The following is an 18,109-nucleotide window of genomic DNA, read 5'->3' on the forward strand; positions in this document are numbered from 1 at the left end:
AGATCAAGGATGTTTATTTGTCAGTGCCAGCCCTGGTAAGTAACTAAATGCTGTAAATACTGTAATTGTACTATACAATTTTGAGGTAATTTCACTCTGCATAAGTATTTCCATTTTTGATACTTGATTCTTCTACTCCACTACATATCAGAGACAAATATTTGCACTTTTTACTCTACTAAATTTGAAAACTTTAGTTACAAGTTACTTTGTAGATTTAAATTATAATACAAAACATACATCAACCAATTAAGCCCTGTTTTATACTTTGTATATCAAAAAAATAACTGTTTGTGTAGCTTGTTGATCAGCTCATTTTGAAATGTAGCTCTAAGCGTAAATTCAATAAGGAAGATCTCTCTCGCACACTTTTTCATCTTTATTGAGGGGGAAGCTTCACAAACATCCTGTCATTCAAAGCTTGAAGTTTAAATATCACTGCCTCTGACCTTTGCCATTCTCTTTTCAGCAAGCAACTAGCACCCCATCTCCATCCCCTACTCCACCTTGTCTCAATCATCTAGAGTTGAGAAGGACGGAGGTTCACCTGCACTACCTCTACCAGCGTCTAGACTCCGGGGGGGGTTCTCCCTATTATTTGCTAATCTTATACGTTGAATGTTAACTAAGTCTAATCACCAAAATGTTTTATCTTTTATTCAATAAAACTTTTCGTTTGCAACAACTTGATCTCTCGTATTATTGAGGAAAGAGGAGGTTTATGCATGCAGTTAGAGAGGACATGCGAGTGGCAGAAGTGACAGAGGAACTTGGAAGACTCAGAATATAGAACCAGATGGAAACAGATGATTCGCTGTGGCGACTCCTGATGGAAATAACAAACCGAAAGAAGAAGAAGTTCACACTTTTGGAGGCGTGGGCAGTGGACACATAATTTCTCTGAAGAAGTTCACACTTGGGGCGTGGCCCGTGGGCATGAGGTGTGAAGTCAGACTTCAGTTCTAACCCATATTATGTATCTGAAACGCTGAGGACACACATCTGTTTCCTTCTGCTGTGTGTATGTTATAAGTGTTACATTGCCCACTGTACATTTAGCTATTTCTTTGCTTTTTGGGCTGACATAATTTCGGAAGCACACGACGACTCTCAACGTTATTTGAATTGCCGATTAGTTCAATCGTGGTAAGTTTATTCTTATGTATCATTTATTTGTGTCTCGATTACGTATAGCTATGTATAATTTATACATAGCTATACATTTTCAAGACATAGCTATACATTTTGAGACCAAAATCAGTTCTGCCCGTTTTTCCTCAGTGGCTGGAGCAATTGATCTGAAATTGCACACAGCCATTGACCATTACCATGCCCACGGAACTATGTGCGCGCATATCCCCCCACGGATGCGTCGACCGGGTATGGACTAGTTATGTATAATTATAAATATATTTTTTAGCTATATAGCTACTGTTAATGTTGTAAATGGTATGTAATACATACAACACATTTGTAATGTTTAATGATACATCCAATACAATACAATTCTGAGGGGGCAAATTTAGAGCAGGGGGCATGTAGGTCATTCCCCAAAAGAAAAGAAAAAGAAAATAATGTTTTTTTCTAACATTTTTCGACATATGTAAAACTTTGGAGGATTTTGAAATATCATGGAATTAGGTGTTTGTAGCTCAGTAATCTCCCACTTTATACTGGGTGAATACTGTATTTATTTAAAGATTTGAAGAATGTTTCAACCGTGATATAAAAGTATCACAACTACAAATTATAAAAAACAATAGCAGCCACCAACTACTGGTGGCCCCCTCTGTTTCAATGGGCACGATGCAATTGCATCCTGTATTAGTCATTAGAATATACGCTGTCATGAAAGTGGTGTTGTAGAGGTTTGTGGCGGTATGGGGGAAGTGGTCCATCTCTCTTCCTCCTCCATTTCCCTTTCTCCTCCATCTCTCTGAACGTTTGTTCAGAGTTCTAAGGAACCCCTGTGTGTGTGAGAGAGAGGGGCGGGGGGGGGGGGTTACTTAACCACTTCCCTTATGCACATTGCATTTAAGTGCGTCTTTAGGGGGTTGGTACACTGGAAAGCACTGCGATTCTGCGAAAGCCCCCTCCCACACATACAAGCACGCATGAACGTACACTCGCACACACACAGGTTTCTTAGAAATCGGAACGGAAGCACTTCAAACTAACAATAGAAAAAAAAGAAAGAAAAAAAAACTATGGTATATCAGCTTCCCCTACACACTGTGTTCACATCTGTTTCTCATCTCTTTGAAAGTGAATCTAGACAAGTCGTTCTTTTATTTACTCTTTTTATGTGAAGCACTTTGGGCTGCATTTAATCATAAATAAAAATTGGCTAAGGGAGGACCGGCTGGCGGGCAGGCATCAGGCACAAACAAATATCCATATGTGGGCATAAAAGGGACAAGGACTGACAGATACAGAGATCTGTTGTCCAGAGCCACAGATCCGACCTCTATGCCCATATATGGTCATGTGCATATATGGGACAGGCCGACTTCAAACTAGATGTGCGCAGCGGCAAGGACTCTAGGGAGTGCGATGCCTTCCATCGAGTGTTCGGATATCCAGTTGTCCAGAACCACCGATCCAACCAATTTGCCCATATATGACCATTCCAATATATGGCCATACACTGATGACATCAGGGATCTCAATATATGGGCATAAAAGGGACATGGACAAACAGATACAGAGATCTCCATATATGGGCACAAAAGGGACACAGACAGACGGGTACAACGGGTACTCTGACAAAGCCCCTGACACTATGACTCAGACATATTGGTCGGATCGGTGGTGCGTAGGTGTGAGGGCCGCGTAGTGGCCCGAACTCTAGATGTGAAAGTATATGAAAGTTGCTACAAATACCTGTATCATTATTATTATTATTATTATTCTCTGCCATCATCTACAGTTTGCCCACTTGAGACGATGTCGACGTTTTCCAAGGTAACCGCCAAAATCGTCCGCCAGATCGACCCAGACGGCAGTCTCATCCACGTCTCAAGTATTAATGACGCAGATAAGCTGGTTCCCATGGCGATGGTCGTCAGGCAAAATCGACGCTGGTGGTGGCAGAGGCCAAATTACAAGTACCAGCCCCACGACCTCACTCTCGGTGACATATTGCAGGGTGAAACACCTTTAAGTGCAGGTATGGTTACTGTAGGCTATGTCCTACTGTACATGGAGATGTACTGTACATGTGAAGGCATTCCCAAATTGCTACTGTAGAGATCTGTGTCATAAAAGATATTGTTAATTTACCAGTACTTAGGCTACTTGATGCCTGAAGATCAAGCATTTTTCATATTCCATTCCCGTCAGATGTTTCTGAGAAAGACCTCGTGACCTACGAGGCGAGATTTGGGGAGGTTTTCAACGGGAACCTGGGGGCCTGTGTTGACGGCGTGGCTAGTGCCCAGCTGAAGGGACAGGGCTCTAACCAGCTCCAATTAGATCTTGGCAAGCTCAAGAAAGAGAAAGTGGATGTAAAGAAGCTGCTTCGTGACTCCAAGAACAGGTTAGAGTCACTCACAGTCTTGTTGTTCTGTTTTATCAGTGGTGTAAAGTAACTACTGTAAGTACATGTACTCAAGTACTGTGCTTAAGTACAATTTTCAGTACTTTTACTTCTACTCCACTACATTTCAGAGACAAATATTCTATTTACTCCACTACAATTATTAGAAAACTTAGTTACTAGTTACTTTGTACATTTTGATTATCATTACAAAGCATACATTAACCACTTCAGCCCTATATATATTTCGGCCATTTGAAAATAGCAGATCTAAAAGCTCACAATGCGATGCGATGCATTGTGAGCTTGTAGATCTGTTATTTTCAAAATATTGTTTATACATTTTGAACTTGTAAAATGGGACATTCTGCACAATGACTACTTTTACTTTTGGTAGCTACTTTAAGTACATTTTGATGCCAATATTTTTGTACTTTTACTCAAGTAAATTTTGAATTACGGACTTTTACTTGTAACAGAGTATTTCTGCATTGCAGTATTGACACTTTTACTTAAGTAAAACATTTGAGTACTTTTTCCACCACTGTGTTTTATACACACACACTCACACATGTCCTATCAAACCTGCTGTGTGCCAGGTCGGTGGACTTGCAACATGTGCTGGTGAAGCAGCTGAGGTCTGGACATGTTCTGGCCGTGCTGACAGAGAGAATCATCGCCAACAGTACCTGCCGCGTCTTCGAACAGCGCAACTGTAAAGGGCTGATGGGAATGATGGTGAACACCATGTCGGTGAGCATGGAGGCTGAGTGTGCCAATGTCTGCATAAATTAAGATACACAGATATATACAATCCACAAATTATACATTTAACTTAGATGAGGAGGCTGAGGGAGGTGGAGGGAGTTTGATCACAGACTGCTGCAGGAGAAATAGCTTTCATGATTGTGCTCAAATGATCAGTGTTTGTGTTTGTTTGTGTGTGTGTGTGTGTGTGTGTGTGTGTGTGTGTGTGTGTGTGTGTGTGTGTGTGTGTGTGTGTGTGTGTGTGTGTGTGTGTGTGTGTGTGTGTGTGTGTGGTGTGTGTGTGTGTGTGTGTGTGTGTGTGTGTGTGTGTGTGTGTGTGTGTGTGTGTGTGTGTGTGTGTGTTTGCCTGTGTTTGCCTGTGCGTGTGTGTGCATGTCTGTTCTCAGGTGTGTGTGAAGAACAATGCCAAAGTTCAGAAGACCAGTCAGGAGTCCATTGTGATCCCTCCTGGCGCAGTAATCGCCTACAGCCTTCTGGAACTAGAGATCAACAAGGAAAATGGCAACTTTGGTTAGTGTGTGCGTGCGTGCATGTGTGCGTGTGTCACTTTTATTCAGAATCATGTCTTGAGTGGTTTATGTATACCGGTATATGGAATTCATTTGAGTTTTCAGTTGGTCAACTAGTGCAACTTTTCTGAAATCTCAAGTGCATCAGGCACCAAATGCAGTGGGCCCCTCTATTAGATGGCATTGATGGCCCTCGCTGCTGTTTGTAGCCTTTCACAAGGTGCATACTGGTTATCTCACTGCAGAGGCACGAGTGTCCTTTTATTTCTTATGATGGTCCGACTCCTTAATTCTCGTTTATGTCTATTTGTGTATACTGCATGTGTATCCTGCTGCATGTTTCTGTGTCTGTGAATGTTTGCATATACGTGTATGTGAATGTGTGCATCTCTACGTGTATGTGAGTCTGTGCTTCTGTGTGCCTGTTGTGTGCTGGTATGTTGCTGTGAATATGTGTGTTTATGTGTGTTTTTGTGTGTATTTTTCCCAGAGATATGCCTGCATGATACTCATGGCATTGAGTCTGACTGCTTCTTTGAGGAGGATGGACTGAATCCAGACAAAATACCTGGTGCGTGTCGTCTCACTCACTCACTCACGCACTCACTCACTCACTCACGCACTCACTCACTCACTCACTCACTCACTCACTCACTCACTCACTCACTCACTCACTCACTCACTGGTTGACCATATTCTCAGGATGGCCATTTCATGGTAATATTGTCAAATGACCTCTGGTTTATCTGAAGAGGCACTAGTCTTTCAATTATTTTTATGTTTCAGTATTTCACATTTATGAACAAACTACAAACTGCACTACTTATGAATGTGTGTGTGTGTGTGTGTGTGTGTGTGTGTGTGTGTGTGTGTGTGTGTGTGTGTGTGTGTGTGTGTGTGCGTGCGTGCGTGCGTGCGTGCGTGCGTGCGTGCGTGCGTGCGTGCGTGCGTGCGTGCGTGCGTGCGTGCATGCATGGATGCATGCATGCAAGTGTGCATGCGTGCGCGCAGAGGCACGCAATGGTTGTTTACCATTGCAGAGGCAATGGTAAACAAGCAAAATGACCTAGCACATTTTGTTTCCTTTCCCCCCCTCTGGATTGGTGTTGAAAAAAGGGAAGGTGTTGAATAATACAAACTTATAATTTATTTAGGCTTATCTAAAGTACAGTGTAATATGTATTGCCAATGTATTTTGGAATATACGTTTTGGCCAATTTCTGTTTATCGTACTTTAATTTCTTTATTTTCATTGCTGCAGAGGATGTTAAATGATGTAAAAGTGAAATGTATTAATAACGAGGTAATCTTTTAATCCACAGAGTTACAAAACCCGCAAGTATATCTGGCCCCGCTGGCAGAGCTTCCCCAGTTGACTCGTATTGCTCTGTTCCAGAGGTTCTGTGAAGTGATGAAGGACAGAGATGCTCTCTCAGACGTAGAGAACACTGTGAGTGACACAGCAACCTGACACTTCTGATTCAACACCCGGTGACACTTTGATGACTACAAGTCCCACCTCCTCTGTCTCCTTGCAAAAAAGTCCAATCTCTCTCTGTATTTCCATCCACATCCGTCTGTCCACCTGTCACCTGTCTCTCTATTAATCTGTCTATCTTTCTGTCTTTCTTTCAGTTGGAGGAGTGGTGCACAGGTGATGCGTCAGTCAGTCACAGCAACTCTGCAAGTGCCATATTGGACCTGCTCAGACCCTACCTGCTCAGAACCGACCCAGACAGTCACATTGAGAGTGACGGGCCTGGGAGCGCTGGCACCCCAGGGAGCCCGCTGACCGCTGTTCATCTATTGGTCAGCGCCATGGAAGGTTAGGGGCAAAGAAACGACATAAATAGGAAGACAGGACTCACACACTTAGGAGTAGTTCACCCAAAAAATAACTTATTTTCTATCAATTCCTCAATTACACACCCCCTGAAGCATTGAATTCATAGAGATTTTTTAGTTTTTGTCGTATTCTTAAGCCAATAATTTGATGATCGGCGGAAAGATGCTAATGTATCCGGTAGGAGACTCAAAGGAGACTCTTTGAGTCTCCTACCGGAGAGACCGCCGGTCATCAAATTATTGGCTTAGGAATGCGACAAAAACAAAAACAAATCTCCATGAATTCAATGCTTCATGGGGTGTGTAATTGATAGAAAACAAGTATTTCTTTGGGTGAACTACTCCTTTAAATGTAATATAAGTGAGCCTGGGAGTTTTATCTTCCTATTAAAGGATTTCCACTCAAAAGGGTTTTTACTCTTTGAGCTTGCCTTGCTCTCTTACTCTTAGGCTTTATTGAAAGCAGCTGACCTCAGCCAAGCTTTCATGCAAATCATTCGGTGTCTATGTGTTTTTCACACTTCAACTTCTGCATATTTAAATGAATGTAGTGTTACTTCTGTATTGTGTATTTTTGTAGCATTACCCGATGAAGCACTGAGCCTCCTGAGTGAGAGCAGTCCTGATGTTCTGGAGGCCCTCAATGTTCTGGTCAGTCTAACATTGTCTGTTTGTCCGTCTGTTAAAGTGTGTATCTAATCTGTGGAAGTTATTGATTGGTCTGTTTGTCTGTCTTTCTGCTTGGTCTGTCATATCCACAGTTGAACATGTTAGATCTAAAGGATCAGAAGAAGAACTGCTCTCCTCTTCCCCTGGAGTCCCTGCCCCTCCCCCTACAGGATGACGACAAGGCTTTCGATTGGGTGCAACAGCTGCTCATCACATCCAATGTGAACCTCAGGAAAGAGGCTGCAGGGCTGTTAGCAGAGAGAGAAAGTGATGCAGGAGTGATGCCACTGGTCCTGTGTGTCACAGTACAAGGCCTGTCTCATCTGTGTGATCAGCTAAAGTAAAAAAAAAAGTGTGTGTGTGTGTGTGACTGTCACGCACGCGTGTTTGTGCACACTTGCAGTCATGTACGTGTGCATTACTGTGCCTGCATTCACATGTATTCTGTTTATTTTCTATATAGACTGTCAAGACCAGTGGACCTAAAAGCTAAAATGATAATAATCCTTATGACAAAATGTATTTGTATTTTTAAATATTTAACTGATTGGCTATAATAGGGAAGATCATAGCATTGTTTTATAAATGTTTTATCAACTTAATAAGCTAATTCTTAAATGTATTCTTTTGAAGAAGATTTTTTATGAATATATTAGATAGATCATCTGAAATGTAATCACTGTTCTTGCAGTAGGCTATAGTTTGTTCTGTGCTATTGGTTTGTAATTGTAATGTAACAAACATCACTTGGATTTTTATACTTGATGAGAGACGGCACAATAAATAATATGGCACACCTTTGCTGATTGAAACATGAGGTTTGGCGATCCATATGCACAGTGTGTAATAATCACCCAAAGTCATATCCATAACATTCCATTTTACAAATATAATATATATTAACATGTTAGAGAGCCATAGAATATGTTGAATTGTTAAAAATGTGTCAACAAATATACTGTCAATGTACTTTTTAACTGATTTCAATGAATTCCCATTCCGACATGCATACACATGTAGGATACATGGCACTGCTGCTGCTGTTCTGCATGTGTGTGTGTGTGTGTGTGTGTGTGTGTGTGTGTGTGTGTGTGTGTGTGTGTGTGTGTGTGTGTGTGTGTGTGTGTGTGTGTGTGTGTGTGTGTGTGTGAACTATAAATCCTAACATAATATCAAACTTATTTATGAAATCAGTGTGTCAAATAGTTCCATATTCCGATAGCAATCATTACTTATATAGAGCGTGGGGTAATATATACAGTAATATACAAAAACATATACAATAATAAATACAAAAATACAAAACAATATATATTTACAATTAATACACAAACAAATATGTATGTCTAAGTTTAACACAACAGTAATGGAGGCCACAGAACAAACACATGGGGGCGCTGTATGTTTTTTTATAACCTATCTGGCAAGGCAGCAGGCAGCGTTGCCATGTCCGCTTATTATAAGCTATTTTGGGCTTGTTTTTCTGTAAAGTTGTTGTAAAAAGTGGGCTTGTTTCTAAAGTGTAGTTGCTTATTTGGTCTTGCTTCCAATTTAAAAAAAATATATATTATTGAAACCAGTGGTTCTCAAATATTTTCATGTCATGGAGTGACAAGGACCCCCAAATTAATATGTATTTGTCCCATAACTCCCATCTGATAATGTTTTGTGCCAGGGAGCCGCGCATACCAGATTTGTGTTGTTCGAATGTTTCAAAAATCTTCCAAATATTCCACATTTTATTTCACGATGTTTTGAAATAGATACCCAATGTATGTCCTAGTAGTCGCTTCTTTTGGACTCGTTGTCCTAGACCTGGTTGCTTATTTCTCTTACAAAACCTGGCAACGCTGCAAAGCAGCAGAGTGACGTAGAAACCTTGCGACGACGCGACAGCGCTGAATCCAACATGGCGGCGTTTGGAGCAAAACGAAGCCCTGCCTGACAACAACACTTCACTGAGATAAACACTAAACACGAGTCACACCATGCCGGTGTGCAACTTCTTCATGCAGGGCCGCTGTCGGTACGGCGACAAATGTTGGAATGAACACCCCAGTGGAGGAGGTGGTGGAGGAGGAGGAGGAGGAGGAGGAGGAGGAGGTGGTGGTGGTGGTGGTGGTTGGAATGAACAATCCAGTGGAGGGAGAGGAGGAGGAGGAGGTGGTGGTTGGAATGAACAATCCAGTGGAGGGAGAGGAGGAGGAGGAGGTGGTGGTTGGAATGAACAATCCAGAGGTGGTGGAGGTGGTGGAGGAGGATATAGAGGAGGTGGAGGAGGAGGAGGTGGTGGATATAATGGATATAATGACAATACCCGTTCGTATCAGCAGCAGCAGCAGCCCAGAGGAGGAGGAGGAGGTAAGTTAAGACAGTGGTTCTCAAACTTTTTCATGTCAAGGACCCCCAAATTAACACTTTCTAGCCCGCGGACCCCCCCCCCCCATTTGAAAATATATGCCAGGGACCCCTATAAGAGAAGATTTTTATTTTCATTTTAATTTCAAGTACCCCCAGTTTGACATGCATTAGCCTACGGACCCCCATTTAATGGCATTTCTATCTCTGTTACCCCGATTTATATTGTAAAAGCAATGTTAATTTAACTCTGAGAGTGTACAAATGGAACCAAAATGGACCCGTTAGGGTCCATTTGGTTCCATTTGAGTTAATGCTTTTACTACTTTTTAATTAACTTTTAACAGCCAGCTATAGCAATATGTGGGATTAGTAGTACTACTACTGATTGCACCTGTCTGACATTTAAGTTGATTGTGGCTGGTTCCATTAGAGTTAATGCTTTTACTACTTTTTAATTAACTTTTAACAGCCAGCTAAAGCAATATGTGGGATTAGTAGTACTACTACTGATTGCACCTGTCTGACATTTAAGTTGCTTGTGGCTAGAGTGAGTAGCCTACAAGTAGCCTACTGAGTGTTAAAGCTGCAATCTGGAACTTATTTTTAGCATGTTGATACAATACAATTAGCACAACAGCAGTGCTAATTGTACATGCGCAGAGGGGAATGCCACTGCCCTGCGAGGGCTCCAACTGTAGTACAAATAAATAAAACCACTTCGCTACTCATCGAAACAAAGGCTGTTTTGTGTTGTTGAAAGTCTATTCTTGGAGGTGGGAAGCCTCTCGGCACCCCACCGTCTCTGTAAAATACACTTTTTGGCCAGAAAAGAAAATATTTCACCTGAAGGAAAAATCTGGTCAATAGAAAAATTCCATTGACCAGATCTGTAGAGGGCGCAGTGGAGCAACCAAAAACATTTTTACACATACACTTACACTTCGATTGAGAAATCTAGACCCTGGTTTAGGCTGACAGGTAGCCCTAGAATGGCTGTGATATTACATACAATTCATGTATGTAATATCACATATCACTCCTATCAGTCGATCACAAGGCTGACTCGCAGGAATTAATTATTGGGTGAGTACACACACACGTAGTGCCATAACTTTAAATTACCTCCACGACCAGTCTTCTACCCGTGCGGACATAGAAGTGATCTATGGCTGCCTGTCGGTGTGTATCTGGAATACACGAAATGTATGTAATATCCATATCACAGCCATTCTAGGGCTAGCTGACAAGTAGCCTAGTACGTAAGCACGGTATATCCCCAGGCCAAGTAGGCATTCTCTCTTGATATAGTGCAGTAGATGGGAGACCAGAGTTAAAATCCTGAGTAGGAGTCTAGGAGATCAAACTTATGATTTGATTGCAGCTTTGATGTTTGGAAAAGTTTTTATGACTTATACTTTTTTCAGTATAAATGCCCATTTGTTTATTTCCTGGTGTCAGGTATTAGGACACCTACTGGCTGTTAAGTAGCCTAGTACTTACATGAATCTCCTAAGCTCAATATCTCCCCTAGACAAGCAGAAGGGCGCCGGCCTAGTTTGTTTTAATTTCTAATGAGTGTGGCTACAGGCTAGTACTCTCAACACCCACAGGTGTCGTTGCTTTCCTTGCTGTTAACTGATCTCTCTCTGTTGCAGGGTTTGGGAACCGAGTATGGGTGAACCCTTCTCAAAGATCTGGAGGGAATTACATACAGCCATCAAACTTCTCGTCTCAGGGTGGTGATGACTGGGGTCGAGGAGGTGGAGGAGGAGGAGGAGGAGGGGGGGGAGGAGGAGGAGGAGGAGGAGGAGGAAGACGAGATAACATCAAGAGCAACGACTTCAGTTTCTCCTCCCAGAATAGATTTTCGACACTGACCAGCACTCCCAACACCTTTGACAAGGGTGGGAGAGGAAAAGCAGGAGGGGAGGAGGATGAGAAAACCTTGTAAGTCTGTGTGTTTTTTAGGCGGTGCAGTAGGGATATTAGCCTGGTAAACCCTCCCTCCGGAAATCTCATTTCCATTTGATTCCAGGAGTGAGTCTGGCATGATCGCCCATTGTGGGGGTTTCTAGTGGAATTACCCACTAACCGAGCCTATCAGGGTCGTCGCTCATCGTTCTGTGATTGACAGCGACAGTTGGCCAATCAGGTGGCGAGTACGAGTGAGCCCGAATGGGACCGAGTGCAGCCGACAAAAATGGAACGATCCGCCATTGTTTCTGTGGCCAGTTACATTTTTTACTTTCGGTTCTAAAACGCTCTCAAACTTCTTTTTTGAGGCACGGAATTTACTTTTAAGATATCGTTTGGATAGAATTTAGTTGTTTAACTTCATATATGTGGTCAATGAATCATGACAGAGCCTATTTGAAAATAACATTTTAGAGAACCGGGAGGGGCGGGCAGTGCCACGCATGTGTCCGAATAAGGCAACCTACTTTGGGCATGGCCGTCTCAAAAGTCCCGTTGCGTCACATTAGTCTGGAGGTCTGCTGATTGGCTGGAGGGGAACAACGATCATTGGCTGAAGGGGTTGTCAGTCAACGGTATTACTCCCGCCCAACTCCAGCCCACAGCCAATATTGCAGAATGGGCGATCATGCCAGACTCACTCCTGGAATCAAATGGAAATGAGATTTCCGGAGGGAGGGTTTACCAGGCTATAGGGATATTGGTTCCAAGTAATAATCACAACATATTTCAGCAGTCAAGCGAGAGACGGTGGTATATTGTGCCTATACCACAGGCTGGGTATGTTTGTGGTATATTCACAATGCATTACAGCTTCTATTGCATTTTTGCTCTTACAACACAGTTGCCAGCGATTATCCTGAACATGTACGTCCACAATTTTGAATCTCTCAAGCATAATGTAGTGGCGTGTTATCATGATTATACACAACAGAGAACGGTTGTACAGTATGTTGTATAACGTAGAACCAATTCGATAATGTTATAAGATGTTTATCATAATGATATACATTCATTTCAAACAGTTCAGGTGATAATACACAGTAACATTCTGATTGTTAATTTAACTCAAGAGTGTACAGATAGAATCAACAAGGCATGGATAATGAATCAGTCATCATATCGGTATCGGCCGATGTTGGACTTAAAATGCAATATCTGTATTGACGATATCAAAATAATAATTCGGTTTTAGCTGATATTTTATTTATGAAATAAAAAATGTTAAAAAGCCTGAAAAAGCCTTTTGTGATGATGAAGGCTGCCGATTCTATCAGTGTTTTCTGGGGAAGCTTTCAAAAGGGTTAACAAGTTGGTACATTTTTAAATGAAAATACTACATTCAAGCTGTTTGTTGGGATATGGGCCAACATTTCAATAACGGTGCCTCCCTTCTTTTGGAATAAAGAGGCATTGCTTTTTCAAATTCAGTGTTATATGACTTTTTCAGAATGGACAACATTATTATTCTTTTTTTTAATACAGAATGAGATCATATCGACATCGGTTTATGTCGGTTATCGGCCATAACGGCAATTATTATATCGGATATCGATATCGCTTAGAATCAACCATAATAGTCCATTAGTAAATGGTTTTGCTGCTGTTAATGGTGATTTTACTGTGTATGTGTTCTCACCCAGGCAGGCCATTCAAAGTGACATGGAGAGTTGGGAGACTTCAGGCCAGTGGGGTTTCTCATGCTATGCTGTCCACAAGCCAACCATTTCAGGTTGGTTATAAAGTCATCTGTGTTTGCTGCTGAAAGTGGTTAAGTGTGTCTGTGGGTTTTATAAATATTTAACCTATGAAAAGTATGTTTACTGGAGCTTGTGACTAAATAATAACTACATGGATCCATTAGAACACAGTTTGATTTGTCCATTTCCTGAAAAGTAACAGTTTTGAACATAAAAGGTTTCCATCCGACAGCAATGTGATCCTATATTGTATATTGCAATATTAAGGTCTTTACACAGAGAGAGTGTAACGAATAAACGGTCAGAGAATATTTGGCATCAAACCATTCATATATTTATGCCTGTACGTTGCTTTTTTGCCAAGTAATATCCATTTGTGTTCTGTGTGGAATCTGTGGATGTACCCATGACACAAACAGCAGTAAGTAAAGACCTTTAGTTTCTGTCAGTTATCTTTTTTGGAGGGAATGATTTAATGGATATAACACAAAAAAGCCAAAGGCTTGTGTTGATTGCGGTCTATTAAAGATTCAACACTCAAACAACTGGACAACGATACAAAATATAAATATCAAAATATACAGTTGAAAACAATTCATGATAATTTTATGACTTCAATATTTGAAAGTTTAATTTATGCTATCACATCAAATACATCGTGGCTGTTAGAAAGGCTCCAAATATTTTTTATTGATTTGTATATTTATGTTGCAATTTCAGTGGTGCTCAAACTGTCAAGGACCCCCAAAATTATATGTATTTGTCCACGGTCCCCCATCTCAAAATATTTTGTTCCAGTGACCACAGGAAAAAATATTTTAGTTAAAATGTTCACTTTAAAATAAAGAATAACCAAAGTATAAAATAATGGTTAAAGTGGTTACACAGATGCTTTCCCGGTTTTAATGGGTTAAGTGCGCAGTACAATATCGGTCAGACTTAAGTAGTAGCAGAGAAGTGAACAGTTACGTTTTCAAACTCAAGTTCATTCTTCAGTGTTCAGCACTGCTGTGCTTGTGTGCGTCTTTGACTAATATTCATACTCAAACATACTAGCAGTGCTGTACAAAATAATCTCCTCAAAATCGCAACCCGTGCCTGTACCGAGCCTCACAACTTCAGTAAAGCTGCCAGTAACGGCATTCGAATCTGCAACCTCTTATTGTGTCGTCACCGACGCCCCGGGGGCAAATGAAGCATTTTCACGAACCGACCCTGTATATACAGTTTCCATAACCCTCCCCAATAGTGGCTGTTCATGATGAACACTGAAGCGAGGCACAGCTGCAGGAAGATAAGTTACATATTTTTTCAGCAATTTTATTGACGCTGCTATGTTAACAGTATTTGACAAAAAGAACCACTTTACACTAACTTGTGCATTCCTCACCCCCATATATGACTTAATTGTGAAAATATTTTAATTACATCAAAAAGGCGTGTGTTGAAATATGTGGTGTGTGTTGGTGGTGAAACTGGCCTAATTATAATCGTAGTAATCGTGTAATGTTTTGTGTTCCCCTACAGGTTTTTCAGATCTGTCTCCAGAAGAACTTAGACTGGAGTATTACAACACAAGAGCTTCAGGTGACCTGCAGAGCTATGTGAGTTTAATAGCACCCATTAGGGCTGCACAGGTTACTACTGGTTGTAGAAGGTTGATGGCAAGCCCAAAGTTGAACATTGTTGTCAAGAAATTTACCCAACACCAAAATCTGACTACGAATAGTGTAGTTACAGAAATCAGAGCGGTGAAAAAAGCATTTCTGCCTTTCTCATGAGTAGTGGCATCAGTGGTGTTTTGGTCGTTGGACGAGACACCACGGCGTGTGGCCAGTATTTTTTCACGCTCATGTACGTAAGATTGACTCCGGTACATATTGTTAAGCAAACATAAAGGTCAGGAATTGTCACTGGCCAATATCACAGTGTTAGTAACTTTTACTTTTGGTGAACGGGTGATAACGACGCATACCTAGCTAGCACTGCCATCACGTCTCTCACATCTATGAACTCCTTGTGATATCAGGAGTGACAGCTGATCCTTAATTGAATATTAATGACGTATTTCCCCTCTGACATTAGGCCATTGGTATTAATCAACTGGTCAACCAATGGAGAAGCAGGGTCCAGGAGCTGAGAGCTATGAATGCAACTACCCAGGTTGCTTTGGTGAGACACACACACACACACACACACACACACACACACACACACACACACACACACACACACACACACACACACACACACACACACACACACACACACACACACACACAGATACACAGCATCTTTCGCCCTCCTTTTTTATTAACCCGGGAAAGCATTTTAGATTTTGGCGTTGGCTATTCAAAAATAGCAGATGTACAAGCTCACAGTGCGGCAGCTATTTTTGAACAGTTTTGAAAAGTCTTACTGCTGGTTTAGAAGGCATTTGCAGAATCGGCCTCGGGTCTTAATGGGTTAATTATCATATCTATTTATTAAGAAGTCCCTTCTTAAATACCATGACCAAGCAAACAGTGATACTTGTTCCTGTCTGTATCTCAGCTTGCAGAGTTAAACAACCCAGTCCCTCAGGAATCTTCTGGGGGTTTTGGACAAACAACAGCAGCAGCTGGTTTCGGATCCTCTACATCCAGCTTTGGGACTGGAGGTTTGTGTTAATTATAATAATCTTAAATGGGTTTAACCACTTAAACGCTATATACTTAGTTGACTGTAGTCCCCCAGGGCTCTAAATTAGGCCCCCTCCTCTTTTCGCGCTACACCTTCTCTTTGCCAAGAATAGCCAATCCACTTCATTTATGGAGCACATTTAAAACAACAGCGTTGAACCAAAGTGCTGTACACTCAGTAAACAAATATAAAATAATTAAAACAATAAACAGGGGAAAAACACATAGTAGCTTGTAGCCGATTTGACAAGCTCACAACGCGTCGCATTGCGAGCTTGTAGATCGGCTATTTTTGCTAGATGTTCGCCCCCAGAATAGAGACGGTAGGGCTCAAGAACAGTATACCATAGTGTTAATAGCCCCAATGATTTTAAAGCCATGTGTCAAGTGCCAACTATTGAGTAAGTGCTTTTATCGCTAAAGGAGGAGGTGTGGTTAATAAAACATGGATGAAGTGAACTTGTTCCATTTCAAGAAGCAGGGTTTTAATTGCCATTTAACTGTACTGTATGGATGTGCAGACCAATAAAGTTAGTTAATATTTACTTAAAAAATAAAGAAATAAATATATATATTGGTTTATATGTTTTTCCAAACTGAAGATCTTTCCCCTAAATAATTATACTATTCTGTTGAATCAGCACATCCTATTTTATAGTGCAAATGCTCTGAGTGTCCATAACAGAACAGCAGGGATTTATTTGAAATCGAATTACTGGTTGATGTTGAAAAAGGTATATTATTAACTTCAACAGTAAGAATAAAACAAAAATAATCCTATTTGGGTGATAGTGATAGTTCATTTAATTTTGATAGTGTTTCCCATATTGAGCGCTTCTTTTTTTCTCCCACCAGTTTTTCTGTTCTAAAAACGTTTCACCAAAAATCCAATACATCAACATGTACATTGTCATTGTAGGCTTTGGGTCATCAGCGCCTGCACAGGCTAGTGGTTTCAGCTTTGCTGCTCCTAGTGGAGGGTTTGGCGCCACAGCTGCCCCAGCAGCTTCAACAGGATTTGGCAGCGCCGTAGCCGCACCCACGCAGCCTCCCTCTGGGTTCGGTTCCGCCCCGGTGGCCTCCTCCGCTCCCTCTGCTTCTGGGTTCTCCTTCGCCACGCCGTCCGCAGACAAAGCTCCGGCCACTTCGGCATTCGGCTCTGCTTCCGGCTTTAGCTTCTCCTCGACGGCCCCAGCCGCCCCAGGTGGAGGATTTGGGAGCGGCTTCGGTGCTGGGGCGCCGTCGCAAACGGGAGGAGGCGCCAGTCTCTTTGGACAGACGAGTGGAGGGTTCGGGGCGACCGCTGCGCCGGCGGTTTCTACGGGAGCAGGGGCAGGAGACAGCCTCTTCACCCCTCAGAGCGACTTGACGCCAGAGGAACTGAATCAGTTTGGGATCAAGAGGTTCACCCTGGGCCAGATCCCTCTGAAGCCTCCCCCAGCCGACTTGCTGGTGGTGTGAAAGCAGACTGGCCTCAACCTGAGGCAGTCTAAAGGAAAGATTATCGAAATACACAAAACAGTTCTGAAAGAAGAGATTTCTGTCTGGGTACTGCTTTGTGAAGACTAAAACCACAGACATTTCATGTCAATGCGAATATTACATGCATTTGTTTCAGCTGCAATAACATAGATTCTTCATGTGAATGATTTTGTATATTCACCTGGCTCAATTTAAAATCATGTTCATTGTTCTGTGTTGTCACATGATTCAATTTAAAAGTTTTGAATTTGTATAATCAATTTAAGTAAATTACATGCAAATTACGGGCAAGGCATCTGAGGTTGATGGTAAACTCTTTTATAAAGATTGAACTGGGCCTTAAAAGTACAAAATAAACATTTGGTTTTAATTGTATTCTTATATTCCCATTTGGTTATTGCATTACATATTCATACATTTTCACATTGTAAGAATCTTTCACAGTGATTCAAATAAGAAGGTGATTTGAGCTATGCAAAAATATGCATAAGCGGGCTTGAAGTTTTAAATAGTTGGTTTCTGACTCAGTGTCCTTTTGTCCTCTTAAGTTAGATTGTCTTTCGTGCACACTCCCAGTACAAC

At 41.5% G+C, this 18,109-nt stretch overlaps 3 protein-coding genes and 1 long non-coding RNA gene across 4 annotated transcripts in view; 2 read left to right on the top strand and 2 right to left on the bottom strand.

Annotated features, from left to right (window-relative positions):
- Positions 1–18,109, bottom strand: part of smap2 (small ArfGAP2) — a 248,994-nt gene that overhangs the window by 135,607 nt on the left and 95,278 nt on the right. The gene's annotated exons all lie outside the window — the stretch shown is intronic.
- The window catches only part of LOC311061548, a 197,056-nt gene that overhangs the window by 56,993 nt on the left and 121,954 nt on the right, over positions 1–18,109 (bottom strand). The gene's annotated exons all lie outside the window — the stretch shown is intronic.
- Positions 989–8,111, top strand: LOC311061543 (gasdermin-E-like). The gene is made up of 10 exons (XM_084080200.1): positions 989–1,146; positions 2,930–3,169; positions 3,343–3,538; positions 4,138–4,291; positions 4,693–4,816; positions 5,306–5,386; positions 6,138–6,265; positions 6,451–6,640; positions 7,241–7,311; positions 7,422–8,111. Exons 2-10 carry the CDS (start codon positions 2,947–2,949, stop codon positions 7,671–7,673), a joined length of 1,419 nt encoding a protein of 472 aa, XP_083936326.1. The 5' UTR covers positions 989–1,146; positions 2,930–2,946; the 3' UTR covers positions 7,674–8,111.
- Positions 9,251–17,902, top strand: nup42 (nucleoporin 42). Its single transcript, XM_084080090.1, has 8 exons — positions 9,251–9,432; positions 9,598–9,690; positions 11,346–11,637; positions 13,308–13,396; positions 14,892–14,968; positions 15,450–15,536; positions 15,918–16,023; positions 16,965–17,902. Exons 1-8 carry the CDS (start codon positions 9,318–9,320, stop codon positions 17,504–17,506), a joined length of 1,401 nt encoding a protein of 466 aa, XP_083936216.1. The 5' UTR covers positions 9,251–9,317; the 3' UTR covers positions 17,507–17,902.

Source organism: Gymnoscopelus microlampas, assembly GCF_963454915.1.
Source record: "Gymnoscopelus microlampas genome assembly, chromosome: 15".
NCBI classification, from domain to species: Eukaryota; Metazoa; Chordata; class Actinopteri; order Myctophiformes; family Myctophidae; genus Gymnoscopelus; species Gymnoscopelus microlampas.

What these genes read in the sequence shown, in the direction of transcription:
- nup42 (XM_084080090.1), top strand. Translation starts at nt 9,318, where the DNA reads ATGCCGGTGTGCAACTTCTTCATGCAGGGCCGCTGTCGGTACGGCGAC. An exon ending in AGGAGGAGGAGGAGGAGGAG is followed by an intron (nt 9,433 to 9,597) that starts GTGGTGGTGGTG and finishes GAGGATATAGAG; the next exon opens with GAGGTGGAGGAGGAGGAGGT. An exon ending in GCCCAGAGGAGGAGGAGGAG is followed by an intron (nt 9,691 to 11,345) that starts GTAAGTTAAGAC and finishes TCTCTGTTGCAG; the next exon opens with GGTTTGGGAACCGAGTATGG.
- LOC311061543 (XM_084080200.1), top strand. Translation starts at nt 2,947, where the DNA reads ATGTCGACGTTTTCCAAGGTAACCGCCAAAATCGTCCGCCAGATCGAC. An exon ending in CTTCGTGACTCCAAGAACAG is followed by an intron (nt 3,539 to 4,137) that starts GTTAGAGTCACT and finishes GCTGTGTGCCAG; the next exon opens with GTCGGTGGACTTGCAACATG. An exon ending in GAATCCAGACAAAATACCTG is followed by an intron (nt 5,387 to 6,137) that starts GTGCGTGTCGTC and finishes TTTAATCCACAG; the next exon opens with AGTTACAAAACCCGCAAGTA.